At 37.1% G+C, this 15,286-nt stretch overlaps 1 protein-coding gene across 14 annotated transcripts in view; it reads left to right on the forward strand.

Moving 5' to 3' along the window:
• NF1 (neurofibromin 1) overlaps positions 1–13,727 on the forward strand; it is a 197,324-nt gene extending 183,597 nt beyond the window's left edge. For 9 of the 14 annotated variants that reach the window (XM_075590030.1, XM_075590036.1, XM_075590034.1 and 6 more), the window contains 2 exons: positions 2,322–2,538; positions 7,852–13,727. In XM_075590030.1, the coding sequence (XP_075446145.1) occupies positions 2,322–2,538; positions 7,852–7,994 (360 nt within the window). In that variant the 3' untranslated portion in view covers positions 7,995–13,727. Of the gene's footprint in view, positions 1–2,321; positions 2,539–4,012; positions 4,067–5,391; positions 5,513–7,851 lie in introns of all 14 variants that reach the window. The other 5 variants (XM_075590031.1, XM_075590037.1, XM_075590041.1 and 2 more) reach the window with 3 other exon arrangements.
• Positions 13,728–15,286: the final 1,559 nt, after the last annotated feature.

Genomic DNA, 15,286 nt, shown 5'->3' on the forward strand with positions numbered 1-15,286 from the left:
AAAGGTTTGGTAAGGCGAGACACACCAAACCTTTTTCTACTTCTTAGCAATGTATGTTTTGCTTTCCCGCTTATAAATGCCCTTTTGCCTTATGCTTTCAAGAGTGCAGTTTGACCTAGGCTCAAAATGGTAATCACATGTTTTAATGGGATTGACATGTTTGTCGCATTAAAATATTATTTTACATTTTTCTATTGTAACCAAATACAGCTGAACCCCGTCACAACGCGGTGCTCGGGGTCCACATAATGAGACCGCGTTATAACCGGGATCGCGAAATGGCCGTCGCGTGAGGACTTGCACGGCATCTGCAGCTCTCTCCCTGCTTCATCAGGCAAGATCCACGTGCACAGTGCACATCTCGAAAGTTTTTTTAAAATTATTATTATAACATTCAATGCTTTTATTGTTAACGGGCGCACACACACACACACACTTTCCCCCTACACTAACAATTTTAGCATACCATGCAGGAATCGAACCCATGACCGAGACTGACTGCGTGGGCGCAGGGTTTACAGAGGCCCCCGCGCGCTTCCCGAAGGCACTTAACTTAAGTGCCGGGGGAGTGGCGAAGGCCTCTGTAAACCTTACTTACCTTGGCTACGGTGGCTTCTTAGACGCGTCGCCATGGCAACGCGGCGTCAAATTAAGTCATGAAGCAGACGCCAGAGCCAAGGTTAGTGGGGTTGGGGGGGGTGCGCAGAGGCGGGGCGCAGGGAAAAAAGTTTGCGCCCCCCTGCTCTAGCTGCTACACCATAGGGTTGGTGTGATGTGATTGATGCTTATCAAACTTAACTTCTACTGCACAGTACTGCCTTTCAGTACTGTGCAGTAGAAGTTGTTTGATAAGTCAATGACATCACAAAATTATTATTTTAATTATAATGTATAAATTATTTTATTATAAATTATATATATATATATATATATATATATCATACCATGCAGGAATCGAACACATGACCCTTCATACACGGGTAGCGATTCTCTACCTGCTACACCATATGATTGGTGTGATGTCATTGACTCAAACTTAACTTCTGTGGGTATAGCATTGAATGTTATAAAAAAAAAAAAAAAAATTAAACCCTTGGAGATGTGCGCCGTGCACGTGGGCAGCCTGATGAAGCAGGGAGAGGAGAGAGCTGCAGATGCCAGGTAAGTCCTCGCGCGGTGGCCATTTTGAAAAAAAAAATTGGAGATGTTTTTAAATCGGGAGCCACGCTCAGACTGCGTTATATGCGGATCTGCGTTGTAGCAGATTGCGCTATAACGGGATTGAGCTGTACTTTGCAGGGACTTAAAGATGTGTATATAATTTCTTTAGTGATAAGATATGTAACTACATATGAAAGGTCGACCTCTATTTCCAGATTTTTGGAAAGTCATTATAATGCCTTCACAAGCCTTGCAACTAACCCTGGAGCAGATAAGGTATCTGATAACGTAGGAACGTTAGTGTACCTGTTGAAGAAAACATTCTCTTTCCCCCCCCCACACACAAAATACAACTAAGTGAAATATTCACTTTTAAATAGATTTAATATTTTTGTAAGGACATTGGTAAGTTGTGTAAAAATATTTTGTGAAGTGAATCTGCTTATGTATGAAAACTAGAGGATGCAATAGATTATATCAGTTGTTGAGCAAATAAACATCTTTTACGTGATACCTAATTTTATTCCACATGACCTATCATTACTTTGCTCACCCTGCTCTATATTGGCTCCTCTAGAGTAAAATCAAGTGACTTAGCTAAAGCAGTTCGGTGCCGTTATTGACAGTCGACATCGCTTTAGCCCCCTTGCAAAGTTAATAGTGTTCTTGTTTCTCCCTTGTCAATTTGGCCAGTTTAAAGGCAGGCTGGATCATTAAACAGTGTGATATACAGAAGGACTTTCAAGTTTGAATCCAAAGTGATACATTTAAAAAAAAAAAGTTTATTCTGTGTTTATTCTGATTGTGTTTATATTAATTTTATAGAATCATATAACTGGTTCATCTTGATATCTCATCAGAAACAAGCCATCTTGAAGCTGCTGATATAATGTCTGACAGTGCAAATAGCTGTGGGAGTTCATGGACTGCTGATAGCCGCCCTAAACTCTGTTATGCTATGGGGTTTGTTACCTACCAGAAATCAAGGAGAAAATGTTTGCGAAGGGAGGCATTACTTAGTATATGAATATCTGCAGCAAATGGTACAGCTAAATACATTCCAGGTGTATTGTCGTGGTAGTGAACAAGAATAGAAGGTAAAGCTAGAAGATGGTAGAGGTGCTTCCAAGTGTTTATTTTTTTGCTTCTTCTTTTGACAGCAAACACAAATCCCTGACTACGCAGAGCTGATAGTGAAGTTTCTAGATGCCTTGATTGACAACTATTTGCCTGTAATCGATGAGGAAGCCAGTGAGGAATCTCTACTGACACCGACATCTCCTTTCCCTCCTGCTGTGCAGAGCCAACTGAGTATTACTGCTAACCTTAACCTATCCAATTCAATGACCTCCCTCGCAACTTCCCAGCATTCCCCAGGTCAGTCAACAATCTTCATTATCAAGTGTTTTAAATTGTGCTGAAGAAACACAACAATTCATTCAAAATCACCAAGTTGTTAATTTATTGACATTATTTTGTGCTATGGGTTATTGAGAATGATGAGCACCAACATTTAGAAAGTGAATAATTTATGCAACCGGTTTTTCTTATTCCAGATCCACTGCATATTGATCAAATACTTTTATGTATCAGAGGAGCCTACTGTATACATTAACATCATACATTAGAGTAGCCAAAATGTGGTTGGTCAACAGATATCTAATGCCATTTTCTCATGGCAACTTTTAATGTATTATATTTAAAAGGGACTAGCCAAAAAACACATTTCTATAAATGTCACTCATCTCTCTCCTGTACCAAATCTGCAAATTGAGAGATGTCCCATCCACCACTGCTCTTAGATGTTTTATTCTGCATGAGTCTGTGTACTTCCTTATGTGGTTCAAGGAATTGGAGGAGTGAAGGACCTTTTTTACATAATATTGCAAATGTGGGCAGTTTCTGTGCTGCCACACCCTCCCACATTAACAGAAATTCTATTCTACCCCACAAACTTTTAAGACCTTTTGCCACCAGTTGTGCTTAAAGGGAAATCATATTAACCAAATAACCCGCCAACTGGACACTACAACACTTAAATGAACGCTAAAAATACCTTTATGACAACTTTTGACCGGGAGATGTAGAATCTTTGTGCTCTTCTGAATCCCATCTGTTAAACTATCCCAGGGGTTGATTAAACACCTTGTTACAATGTATTCTTGGGTCAAAGGATTTAAAGGACACAGGTTCTATTGAGTGTTTGTTGGAGTTACACAGCATAACCATTCTAACATTGCTCTATCAGGGCACATCCTTCGTCATTCTCACTTTTTCCATTAATTGTTTTTGATACTATTTTATTTTGAGATTAACATAATCCACACTTTTTTTTAATATGAGTTCTGTATCTTTACTGTGTGGCAGTCAGAATAAAAACAGTATGATGCTATAATACAGTCTCTCTCCACCCTCTGCTCATTGTAGATAAAAAGCCAATCACATTAATAGTTTACACTTAGAACATATACTGTAGCCATAATGGACGCATGCATGAGTGATTGGTAATTTATTGGTTAAAGTCTGGTAAGGGGTTCCATGAGGAGAGGGATGAGAAACTGGTCTTTCTAGCTCATGTAACAAGTGGGAGGCACATGTTGGTCTCAACTGTGACAGAACTTTTTTTTCAATTTTTTTTTTTTTTTTTTTTTTAATGATACCTCACCTTTGCTTTTAATCCTCCCCACACTTTGAGCCGTGCATAAAAGCAGTTGGTCATAATGATATGATTGCTCATAAATATTGTCTCACCCATATTTTTTTTTTTTTTTTTTTTTTCTGCCATTCATGTTTTTTGTTTGTTTTTTTGTTTTGTTCTTTCCCCCTCCCCTTTCATTCTGTGTCTGTGAAGCTTCTCTGCCTTGCTCTAAATCAGCTGTTTTCATGCAGCCACTCCCTCATCCAGGTACTTCCTTTCATCCTATATGCACGAGATAGATAACTGTCATGTGCAGCAGCTTTGGGTGCTTGGCTTGAGAGCTGGTTTACTAAACCTAACTACTTGAAGGAGCACAAGTTGCTGGCTTTTGCAAGTGATAGAGGCAACCCTATTGTTCATCATTTAAGCAAAGACTACTTTAAAACACCAGTTCTTCATAATGTTTTCATTTGTTTGAGAGAATACGCTAAAGTAAGCAAAAGCACGATTTTCAGAGTAACTGCTTGGGACTTTTGCTTAAAAAAAGAACCAAAATAAAACCTGAGCATGCAACATTAACCATGTACAAATCAATTACTTCGAGCAACTGGTGATTTAAATGCTATGCATTTACATTGACGCATTAGTTTGGGAAATTGCTGGTTGATAAGTTAGAAAGTAGTTAGACGCAATTTCTAGAAATGGTGTATTAGAAACGCTTGAACCCCAACCCTATTACATATCCAATTAACTCTGAGGCATATTATAGCAATATGGCAGCCAGTGGTTCCTGGCGAATGGGATTCCCTGGCAATGTTTGCTTTACTATTGCATTATTACTTTGTCCAATGAGGCTTTCTTAAAGACGCAGTCTGGATTGTTCATGGGGCCACGGTGGTTTTATAGCTCACCAAAGCAGCCAGCAATGTAGGCTAGAGCAAGATGGCTGCCGGCCTTTTTTTTTTGTCAGTTTGAATAAAAATTGTATTTATTAAAATGTAAAATACCTGTATAGAAAATAAACTTTTTAGTACAACAGAGTAACACATTCCTGGGGAGTATCAGATCTAGCTCCATGATCAGAGAAATGTGCTCTTGCTTAGGTCCCCAGCATGCTCAGCGGGCCCTATTCGTTGTGTAGCATTGAAGTCAGAATGATTCTATTACAGTGCAATTTGCTCTGCGACCCATGAACCTAAAATATCATGCATTTTGGGTCTATAGATCGTGCCCGTTGCACAAAGGGGAACATTGATGGTGCTGCCAGTAAGGGGGAAGTAAATAGCTTTGATCAGTCACCTCTGGAGAATGCAACTACTATTTAAGAAAACATGTTTTGTTTGAATATTTCCTTTTTTGCCTTTTGAGGTCTAATCATAGATGGGGTAATAGCCCCAGATAAGTTATTACTTCTGCTCTCCATGGGCGAATAAAAAAAAAAAAAGTATATACATGGGGCAGTAAATGTCTGTTTCATGCAATGTACCAGCTTCACGTGCCGTAAAATGTTGCTTGTACAAATGTTTCATATGGTATATCTGATTTGCCTATTGAGTTTTATTAATCATAATGTAACTCATTTTGTGTTAAAGGCAGTGTGGTTCAATGCTGCCTGTGTTTAGGAACAGCTCTGACAACAGTCCCCAAGAGAGAATATGCCAACTGGGAATAGCCCAAGCAGCCGCTGGACACTTAGAGCAAGAAGTAGCGCTGGTGAGGTCCTTTAAATATAGGCTCATGGATATGGTGATGGGTAATGGACTATTACTTGGTGCCGAATAACTTCCACCTGTGCCTGTAACCGCATCAGGCCAACTTTAGCAAGGTTTATTGAATTGAGAATAAAGGCAAATCACTCAACCCATTCTTTGTATTATAATTTGAGATGGTTTTTTTTACTGCTTTGTCAATTGACGCACTTATGCCATGACCACTGTAGCAAACACCAGGTAATCAGTTTTGATGTCTACAGGGGCATATGCATTTGTGGTTTTGTAAACCCGTTGTGCACAAACTGATATAAAAACTGTTGCACAAAGAGTAGATGTGGCATGAACAATTGGTATGTTTAGAACAAGCTGAATGAAATGGCAATATAAATAGAAGAACGGTGATCAGCGTCATTTAATATGAGAAAAGGTTATTCACTACAGTATATTATGAAAAACAAAACATTTTCTTGCCCATCTGCTATAGTGTATATACAAACAAATATTGTTTTCTATATTGTGATAAACACATGCAAACTGATGCTTAGGTTCATGCTCACTTATGTAAAAAAAAAATATATATATATAAATAAAGGCACAGGAGAGATTAAACTGTATAAAAATATGGCAATAAAGGTATCAAGAAGAAACCCACTTAAATGTTACGAATATAAAAATGTTCACTGTTGTAACAGTAATTTCTTTTTAATGGCAGCTTTCTTTTTCCATAAAATGCATTCACACTGTATCAGAAGTACTGATAGTCCAGTTGTACTGCAATTGTAATTTTTCTGCAGTCTAATTTTCCATGCAGGATCAGTGAGCTGGATAACATTTAGCCCCTGCAATAAGTTTTTTTTTTTTTGGTTTGTTTTTTTATTTAGTGCACAATTGTTGGACTTCTAATGATAAAAGTACTGCAACAATGCAAATGCATTGCAGCTGCCTATATTCACACATTACACAGGCTTGGCAACTTGTTATGGTTGCGCTGTAACTTACCATTTTATTAGTTTATCTTTGTGGCTACAGAATGCCTTAAGATTTTTATAGGAGCTCGTGTAATAAACTATTGGATTTTTTTTCATAGAATCCAGTACATTTATCTGTTTTCACACTGTTACGTTAATGTCTCATTATGTAGTGAGTGCAACTTTCTACAGTCTGGTGTTCAAAATGTGACTGATTTGTAGCATGTAATGATTGGTCAATGCCTGTTTTAGTCCTCTTTCCATAGCCAAAGTGACAGCTGAACAGGTTTAATAGTAAAGGGATCAATCTGTATTGCCCAGCAACTGTTACAGCTCAGTCCCTTATGAAAACGGTTCTCCCAGGAGTACATGGCACGAATAGCATAATTCCAAACTGTTAAAGCCAAATTACATCATGAGGAGATAGCATGAATAGGGCTATGCCATTAGTTCCTAATTGCCTAGCCAGGTAACTAGGAATGGGGGAAGTTATAGTTATGCAAGCCGCTGCATTTGCATTGCCGTGATGTGTTCTTCAGATTTGCAATGCATTGATATATTCACCTGTTGTGAAGGATATCATTGATTGACGCACAGTATTGTTGGACTGGCTCCATGGAAACCTCTAACATGAGTTACTTAATCAGGTGGCACTTCTGTCTCCATCGGATAAAGGAGTTAAGACGTGGCACCTCTCTAAGCATCTCTCAGTAGACTTTTTTGTGAGTCGGGGGGGGGGGGTAGGGTGTATCTCGAGTGTGAAAAAGTTCAGTCCCTCGTAGAACAAATGTTATCTAATTACAGTGATGTGTTAAATATGTTAAATATGACTGTTATAAAAAAAAATATCACAAGTTTAAATCCCTTTAAACCATTTATTAAACTGTATCATCCCAATGTAAATATTGTAACATGACGTTTACATTGGATGTTAACCGCCCTTATTTCTGGCTCATGACTTCTTATCCTCTTTGTAATTGGATCAAATAATGACATGGATGGGTGTTTCTAAATCATAATTGCCTTACCCCTGTGGTGGAACAAACACTCACCCCGCCTCCCCCCCCCTTCCTCCTTCAGTCTGTTTAAACTGAAAACACAATGTAATCAGAAATTGTTATACTAGTCGTTATATTAAATGTATTTTTAACATATTAAATCAATTGCTGTTCTTAATTGAGGTTCTAAATCAGGCTGCACCTTTATTTCACTAGGCAAGATAGTGAGAGGCAACTTACCTTTTCTCCACTTTATATGATAAAATAAGTACAGTATATCTTTTTTCCCCTGCTGCAAGCAAAAAAATTATGTAGCCTGGGACTTGTTCTAAAACATAAATATAACCCTATTTCTTCTTCATTTGATTTCCCAGGAATTGACAAGGAGAATGTGGAACTGTCTCCCACCACTGGCCACTCAAACAGCAGCAGAACGCGCCACGGTTCAGCGAGCCAAGTGCAAAAGCAGCGAAGTGCTGGCAGCTTCAAACGTCACAGCATCAAAAAGATTGTGTGAAGATTTTATTTTAATTATCCTTTTTATTTATTTTATGGTTCCTTTTCTAAAACTGACTTACCTATGCGGGGACGGCTTACCAGTGGCCCCACGCACGTTACGATGCTGCACTTAATTTTTTTTTTTTTTTAAATGTTCCCATGCAGTCTGCTATGTTGCCAGAAGATCAACGCTTTGAAAGTATCGCTTGAACTCCACACCATTTGGATTCCTTAGCCTTTTCGTTGTTTCCTTAGATATATATATCTATGTATATATATATATCTATCTATCTATATATATAGATAGATAGATATATATATAGATATATATTCATCATTACTGGGGAACCGTGGTTGCAAGCAGATCATCAATGTGTGAATTTCAGAATGAAGGATTTTGTAGATTTGCTAAAGGTGGCCCTGCCTTTATTGCGTTAACTGTCTTATCATTAATGTCATTTTCATGAAAAGGTCCACCATTTTCTGCCTTGTCTGTTTTCATTATTTGTGGGAGGGGGGATTTAAAGCAAGATGTTAATGCTAATCCTTTCTAGTGGCTTTGGTGGGGAAAAGAATCAATCCCAGTTTCAAAAAATATCTAATTTTCTTTAAAACTTTAGCTGTGGATTTTTTTTTACCTACTGTATTTGCTCAAAGAAAATGTCTTCACTCCGAATAAAGATGTTATGATTTCATGATGGTACTTAGGTAAGCAAAATAGGGATACGTCTGTGTCTCATTAGAGACCACCATACCAATTAGATTTCTGGGTACTCGCAATAAATTTAACAAAGTAATTCGATATTTTTTTCTGCTTTACATATATTCTAAAGGCTTTACCTCATCAATAGCTTCTTTGGGTTTATTGAACCCATTTTCAGCTGGAAAGATCTGAAAACATTAGTGTGTTTATTTCCTCCTAAAGGAGCATGGGTGAATTCTGTCCTTATTCTGCACTTGTTATAAAAGGCCAGGAGCTAATATGGCTCCGATTCATTTGAAACATTTGTGTGACATTTTTCTTTATTGCCATCGTGGAGTTTGCAAGGTAAAATTATCATGGGGGCATTGCCTGCATGTAGATAGTAAAGGGCCTTAAACTCCTTGCTGCTTGGGGATTGTTACTTTAACCCTTTTCAGATCGAGAGGGGTTGAAAGAACATGCCTCAACACTTATACTGAGGCCCAGATCAACAAAATGGTACTAAGCTTTAGCATGCTTTTACTCCCACTGATATGAATGGGAGCTGAAACATGCTTCAAATAACCCCTCTCCTCTTCCTCCCCTTCCTTCTGCATTTTCTGGATCTGGGCATGTGTATTTGTGGCATGCAATGCTGGCAATAAGAGCATATCCTGTCCACTTACCAGGGAATAGTCAATTTATCCTTATAATTAAAGCCTATGTCACCTCTTAATGTCAGTCGATCAAACGGTACATAAAATAATTGAAACTGACAATCCTTCTGCTTTGTTTTGAATTGAGGTGCAACATAGACCATACGATTCCCTTTTCTTTGCTAATTAGCTCGTGTAGAGGGGCAGTCCCACAGAAGTAAAAAATAAATAAAAAAAATAGGGATTCATCCACCCCTAAAATAAGTCTTCTTTGCATCCTGTTAAAATGTAATGTTTCTCTGTTCTCCAAGACAGACATACCAGATATTTAAATGTATTTCTTATTAATGATGGATACATAATTATTACACCAACAATGGACAAAACAGAAGCCATTTCTCTAGTTTTAAGGACTGAGTCTTTTCACCAAAAGACGTTAGATAAAGATTGTATGAGAAAAAAATTAAAAATAAAAACACACATTTGTTACCATTTGAAAAATTAGGCTTCAAAACTAATCTAAAAATACTTGTTTTTTTTTTTGTTTAGTGTCAGTTGGCTATAGTTAGCCTATTAAATGTGCTACTGTCGTTGGTTCTTAGAGGGACTGCCCCTTTATAAAATAACAGTACCCACATAATGTTTAGAGTACGTTTTTCTATCATGAATACCAATACAGTGAAAAGTCCTGTCTAAAATGCTTTTCATGCACTTCATCTGAGGGTGGAACAGGAGGGAACCGGTGTTCTACTGAATGATCCCCCTGGTAAAACAATTGCAGATCGTCTATTTCGGATCCTAGAGGCTTGTTTTGGTGATCACTTTCTTTTCTTTTTTTTTACATTTTTTTTAATGAGGTCTACCTGCCTTTGCAGTGCTTTGCAGCCATCAGCAGCAGTAGATATGTTAAAACTGAATTACTTCACCCATCTGTACTGATGCATGAAGAACATAATTCATCACTGCATCATCAAAGTACATTGACTTGGTCTGGACTTGCCCTTTGCAGGTATTATCTACTTTTATATGGCTGGGGCGGGGGACATGATGCCGTTACAAAGGCAATTTAGGCCCTTGATGCCATGTCAAGCCAGGTGCTGGATTTCACGGGGTATCGCAAAAACAAGGACAGATTAGCAGCACATCTAATAACAAAATAACAGGGCAGTCGGTGGCTTCTGTGCTTGCTTTGTTCCCCCTTTTCATGATTTTAACAACCATTAAAAAGGAATGCTCATTTTGTTTATTTTTGCCACAAGATCACAATTTCAGGGATTTCAGTATGAAACAGATCACAATGTAAATTCCAGAGAGTGGGTTAAGTGTAAAGGATCTCTCTTTTTGTTAACTTATTAGGCTTTGCACGAGGGGGGCGGGGACAGGGGGACACACAAAGTAAACTAAAAGCATGTTCTATCACTGTGAAAGACATTTAATTCTGCAGTAGTATAATGTACAAGCAATGGATGACTGATCATTTGCTGCGGTCTTGCTTATAGCATAAAAAACATTTTGCGCTGCTACAGTAAAACAGTGCAGCATAATGCTATGTTATGGACACTTACTCTGCATTTCTGCTGTAGACGTAATTAGGAGATTGATCTTTTATGAACAGGTCTTTACAGACCAGCTCGTCCAGAACATTTTTATCTCAGAGGAAAAAATTAACCTTTTTGACAAGTGTGTGCAAAAGGGAACGTCATCTAGGTGCTCGTTTTTAGGGCTAAATGTATTTACTGCTGAATATATCGTTAAAATACTTGGATCCTAATATAGAACAGGGATCTTGGACTAAAAAAGACCACGAATGGCTTTAAAGAAGAAAAAAATATATATAGGTAATAAAACTAGTGTGATTTTTAAATGTCTTTAAGTAAATCAAACTCCACAGCTAAACAAATATGGTAATGGTACAAATAAATGTTGGGATTTAATTATTATAGCACATATTCTGCATTTAATCACAGAATAAACCATATAACACTTCAGTTGTAAATAAACATGTCTTATTTTATTGCTTCATGACGGGATTTTGTTAATTTGTTTACAGTCCTGGAAAAATTATGGACAGAAACCTATTATGCAAATATAGTCTGCCAAAATCAAAATGCTCTTGTTATCTTGCAGTAACTGACATGGAAGATACTGAAGACAAGCAATTAATACAGCTATTGGATACTGTAGATACACAATACAAATACGTGTGTGTGTTTATATATATATATGTATATATATATATATATATATACACATACACACATACACACACGTATAGATCTGTAGATAAAGTACATGTAAACTGTCAAAATGATTGGAAATTAATTCAGCTATATACGAAGTGGGCAAAAAATAGCCTGAGTTCCAAATGCACATCAGAGATAAAGTATGACATGGTTAGTGGCTCTAAAAAAACAAAGTAGCTGTTTCTCACAATATATTAGCTGTGTTCATTTTAGGGAGCCTAAAAGATCTATGCTAGGTTTTCAGCATCTCTAGGTATGTCTTATAGGAAGTGGGATAGCACTTCTCTAGGTCAACCATATTGTGTGAAGGTGTTGCATACGAGTTCTCTCCTACAGATGTCTTTTTACCTATTTTTATTATTTTTTAAAAGTAGTGCTTAACTGTTCTTTATAGATATTTTTGCCTATCCACGACATGGCTGCATAAGAGACATTTGTGACCTTAAAGCTTATGTGCAACACTACACAGTTCTCATGGGGACCAAGAAAAGATTTCCCAACCTGGAAAAATACCCAATAAATCTGTAACAACCACAGTTTATGAACTTTCTGGTAATGACCTATTTGTGTAATTTTAGGACATAAAGCTACATATTGTAGAACCTATTTACAGGAGCAGAACATGTCCATTTGGTTAGTATCTTATTCTCAGTTGCCCCTTTAGCAGGGTTTGTCATAATGCTAATATATACCCCAGGCCTCACTTCACTAAATTTCCATCAATGGAAATAGATGTATCTTGTTGCATATCCAGGACTCAACATACAGCAGGTACTACTTTAACCAAACCTTTATTTATATCCTAAAAACACCATGAACAACATTTAAGAGCTGTGTGCTGTAATCTTGTTTTACTGCAGCAGTTTTGTCTGTTTTTGAGAGAAAAAAAAAATCCCCATTACTGCTCTTCAATACCTTTGTGCCACTATAGACCACCCCAGAAACTTGTAAATGGTAGCTTTTGAGTAAATCTGCTTTCTCTCTGAATTGAATATAAACCCCATCTAAATTCAAATTTTTTTTCTTTTTTTTTTTAAATGTACAACGGTCCTTGTTATCAGGAAAAATAAATATTTATACACTTTCTATTCACAATATGTATTTTCAGGAGGCTTGTGCACCTCACAATTGCTCGAATTCGAATATAATGAAAATGTGCAACTCTTTGCTAAAAAAAAAATTATATCTCTATATAGATGTACTAGAATAAACTTTTTTTTTTTTTTAATAAACATTTCACACATTTAATTTTGACACTTTTTTTTTTTGCCAACGACCCTTTTTAAGAACCGGTGATATTTAACAATAAAAACTTGCCACCCAAGAAAAGGTTAACAAGGACCTCTAACACTTCATCTGGTAATGAAACACATGCACTGTTACAGCACGTAGATAAACCTATTTGGTAAAACAGGGTTGGCCCCTTTACTCCAAAAGTAAGTCAAATAAAACATGGTTAGTCTCTGATGTGCATGTTGGTGGTTTCCATAAAACTCTTCAGGTTCACATATATAAATCGTGTTCTGTATTTATGCTCCATTTTTGGTTCTGTTTTTTTCTCCCTTCTTTTTGTTAAGCATGTCTCCCAATGTTATGCAACGGACTTTACCACAAAATAAAAGTCACTTTAGTGTTGGCCACATCATTTTTTTTTTCCTCATTTTTTTAATGCAGTACATTAATCTGTAAATATTTTTTGTGTAAAATTTGACAGAAAAGTATATTTACTACACTGTAAATACCTGTGACAATATATTGTATTATTTTGCTTTTTTTGTAAAGCAGTTAGTCGCTGTACATGGATACCATACAAATTTGATTATTCTGGTGTTAGTGTTGTTAACTTCTCTCTCTCCTGCTGTTAAGTATCTCATTTAAATAAAAATAAAAAAAACAAAAACAATGTTGTGTTACTACAACCCCACACTGTGTATGATAACTTACTTTTCCCTTTTGGGCCATAAAATTTCAAATGTTCCTTTACTCACTGTCCTGTTAATATTGTAAGCAAGTGTACTGTATGCTGCCAGCAGGAATACAACTACCACCGCCAGCCAAACTGGTAACTAGGTACAATTAACATGTATGCTTTATAATAACTATTCTCAACCCAATGTTCCCTCATGTATGTACATCCCCTTTTTTTTAAGTAAAATGTAAATTCAAACTGCTTTTACGTTTTGTGTTTTGTTTTTTGTTTTTTAAATCGGTGTTGTGTGCAGTGTTTAGTGGGATTAAACATTTTATCAATGTATACACTTATATACTCAAGGAATATTTCCCTTTGTTAAAAACGTGTGTGTGTCTCTCCATTGAATGGGATCATTTTATTTCAAAAAGCTACATGGGGCAGAACTAGTAGGTTAAACTCAAGCAGCAGAACCGTATCCCTCACAGATTACACTGGCCATAAATTACTAGTGCAATTACTTATGCAGATGTAGCAAGACTTACTGTTGTGTTACTGTGACTATTGCGAATGGATTGATGCTGCACACTGTGTGTGCACTGTCGCCAGCACAGAGACGGTTTGCGTTTTCAGTTGCGGCGCTGGGGACAGTATATCTGGTTACAGTGGTTATCTGTACAGTGGGAGAAATGTCAGACATTTGAACTTTTTATATAGATATATATTTTATATAGACATATATTTGTAAACAACATTTTAAACTGAGAAATGGTGAAGAAAAAAAGCGGAGCACAGCAGTAATTATGAAACGGGCTGGAGGCAAGCGATGAAAGGTATTTTATTGGGGAAAACGCGAATACAAGAAGGTAGAAAAAAGAAACGCGTTTCACGCAGTCATTGGCACCAGTGATGGTGTGAAACGCTAGAGATTTTTTATTTTTTTCATTTACCTTGTATTCAATTTTTGCCCAATAAAATACCTTTTATCGCTTGCCTCCAGTCCTTCTCATCTTCACTGCTGTGCTCCGCTTTTCCTCACGGTTTGCCATCCAGGCAGAAGCACGCAAGGAGCCATCTGGAATTTCCAGAGGTCTGGTACTGTGAGTACTTACACACAGCCATTGACACCTGTATAGAACGCTTTCAAGATTATACTTTTCTTTACGGGAACCGGATTGGGTATGAGGGACAACCAGGTTCCTACCAAGCTGTGGTGTAGGTTAGCCTTCCTCCCTTTCTCCCATTCCCCGTTTGGGTTCCAGTCCAGACGCACAACAGGGCCGGTTTTAAGAGCGGTGATGCTCTACAAACATGAAAATGTGGAAATAATCCTATTATTGCTTTATTTTACTGAGATGGTTATAAACAGTCCAACAATTACATAAGATCCTTCATTAAAAGTTTTCATCAAAGTTTTTTGATTGCACCTTAAGATATTTTGTTCTCTTGTACTTTGTCAAAATCAGAAATAGTTTGACAACTACCGTATAGCCTTTGATATCAAATAGATCACGGCTCCTACTTGCCTTTAAAAAAAAATGTATCCCTGCATCTCTGACACCCTCCACAGGATACAGCACATTGTTAAATCAATGGGCGACTATACCATGAAAACAAAACGCTGCCTGGACTGCATCCTCAATGGGTGAAAGGCCGGATTTGATCAAACTGTAGGTGTACTGTAAGTGCTACTGACTGGAAAAACAGTAATTCTTTTACACTTCTAAAATAATTTCTGTTAGTGAAATAATTATTTGCAAAGCTATTGGTTATCATACAATGATTTACCTTCACGTAAATGAAATAAAAACAGATATGGTC

The sequence above is a fragment of the Ascaphus truei genome, chromosome 3 (genome assembly GCF_040206685.1).
Source record: "Ascaphus truei isolate aAscTru1 chromosome 3, aAscTru1.hap1, whole genome shotgun sequence".
NCBI classification, from domain to species: Eukaryota; Metazoa; Chordata; class Amphibia; order Anura; family Ascaphidae; genus Ascaphus; species Ascaphus truei.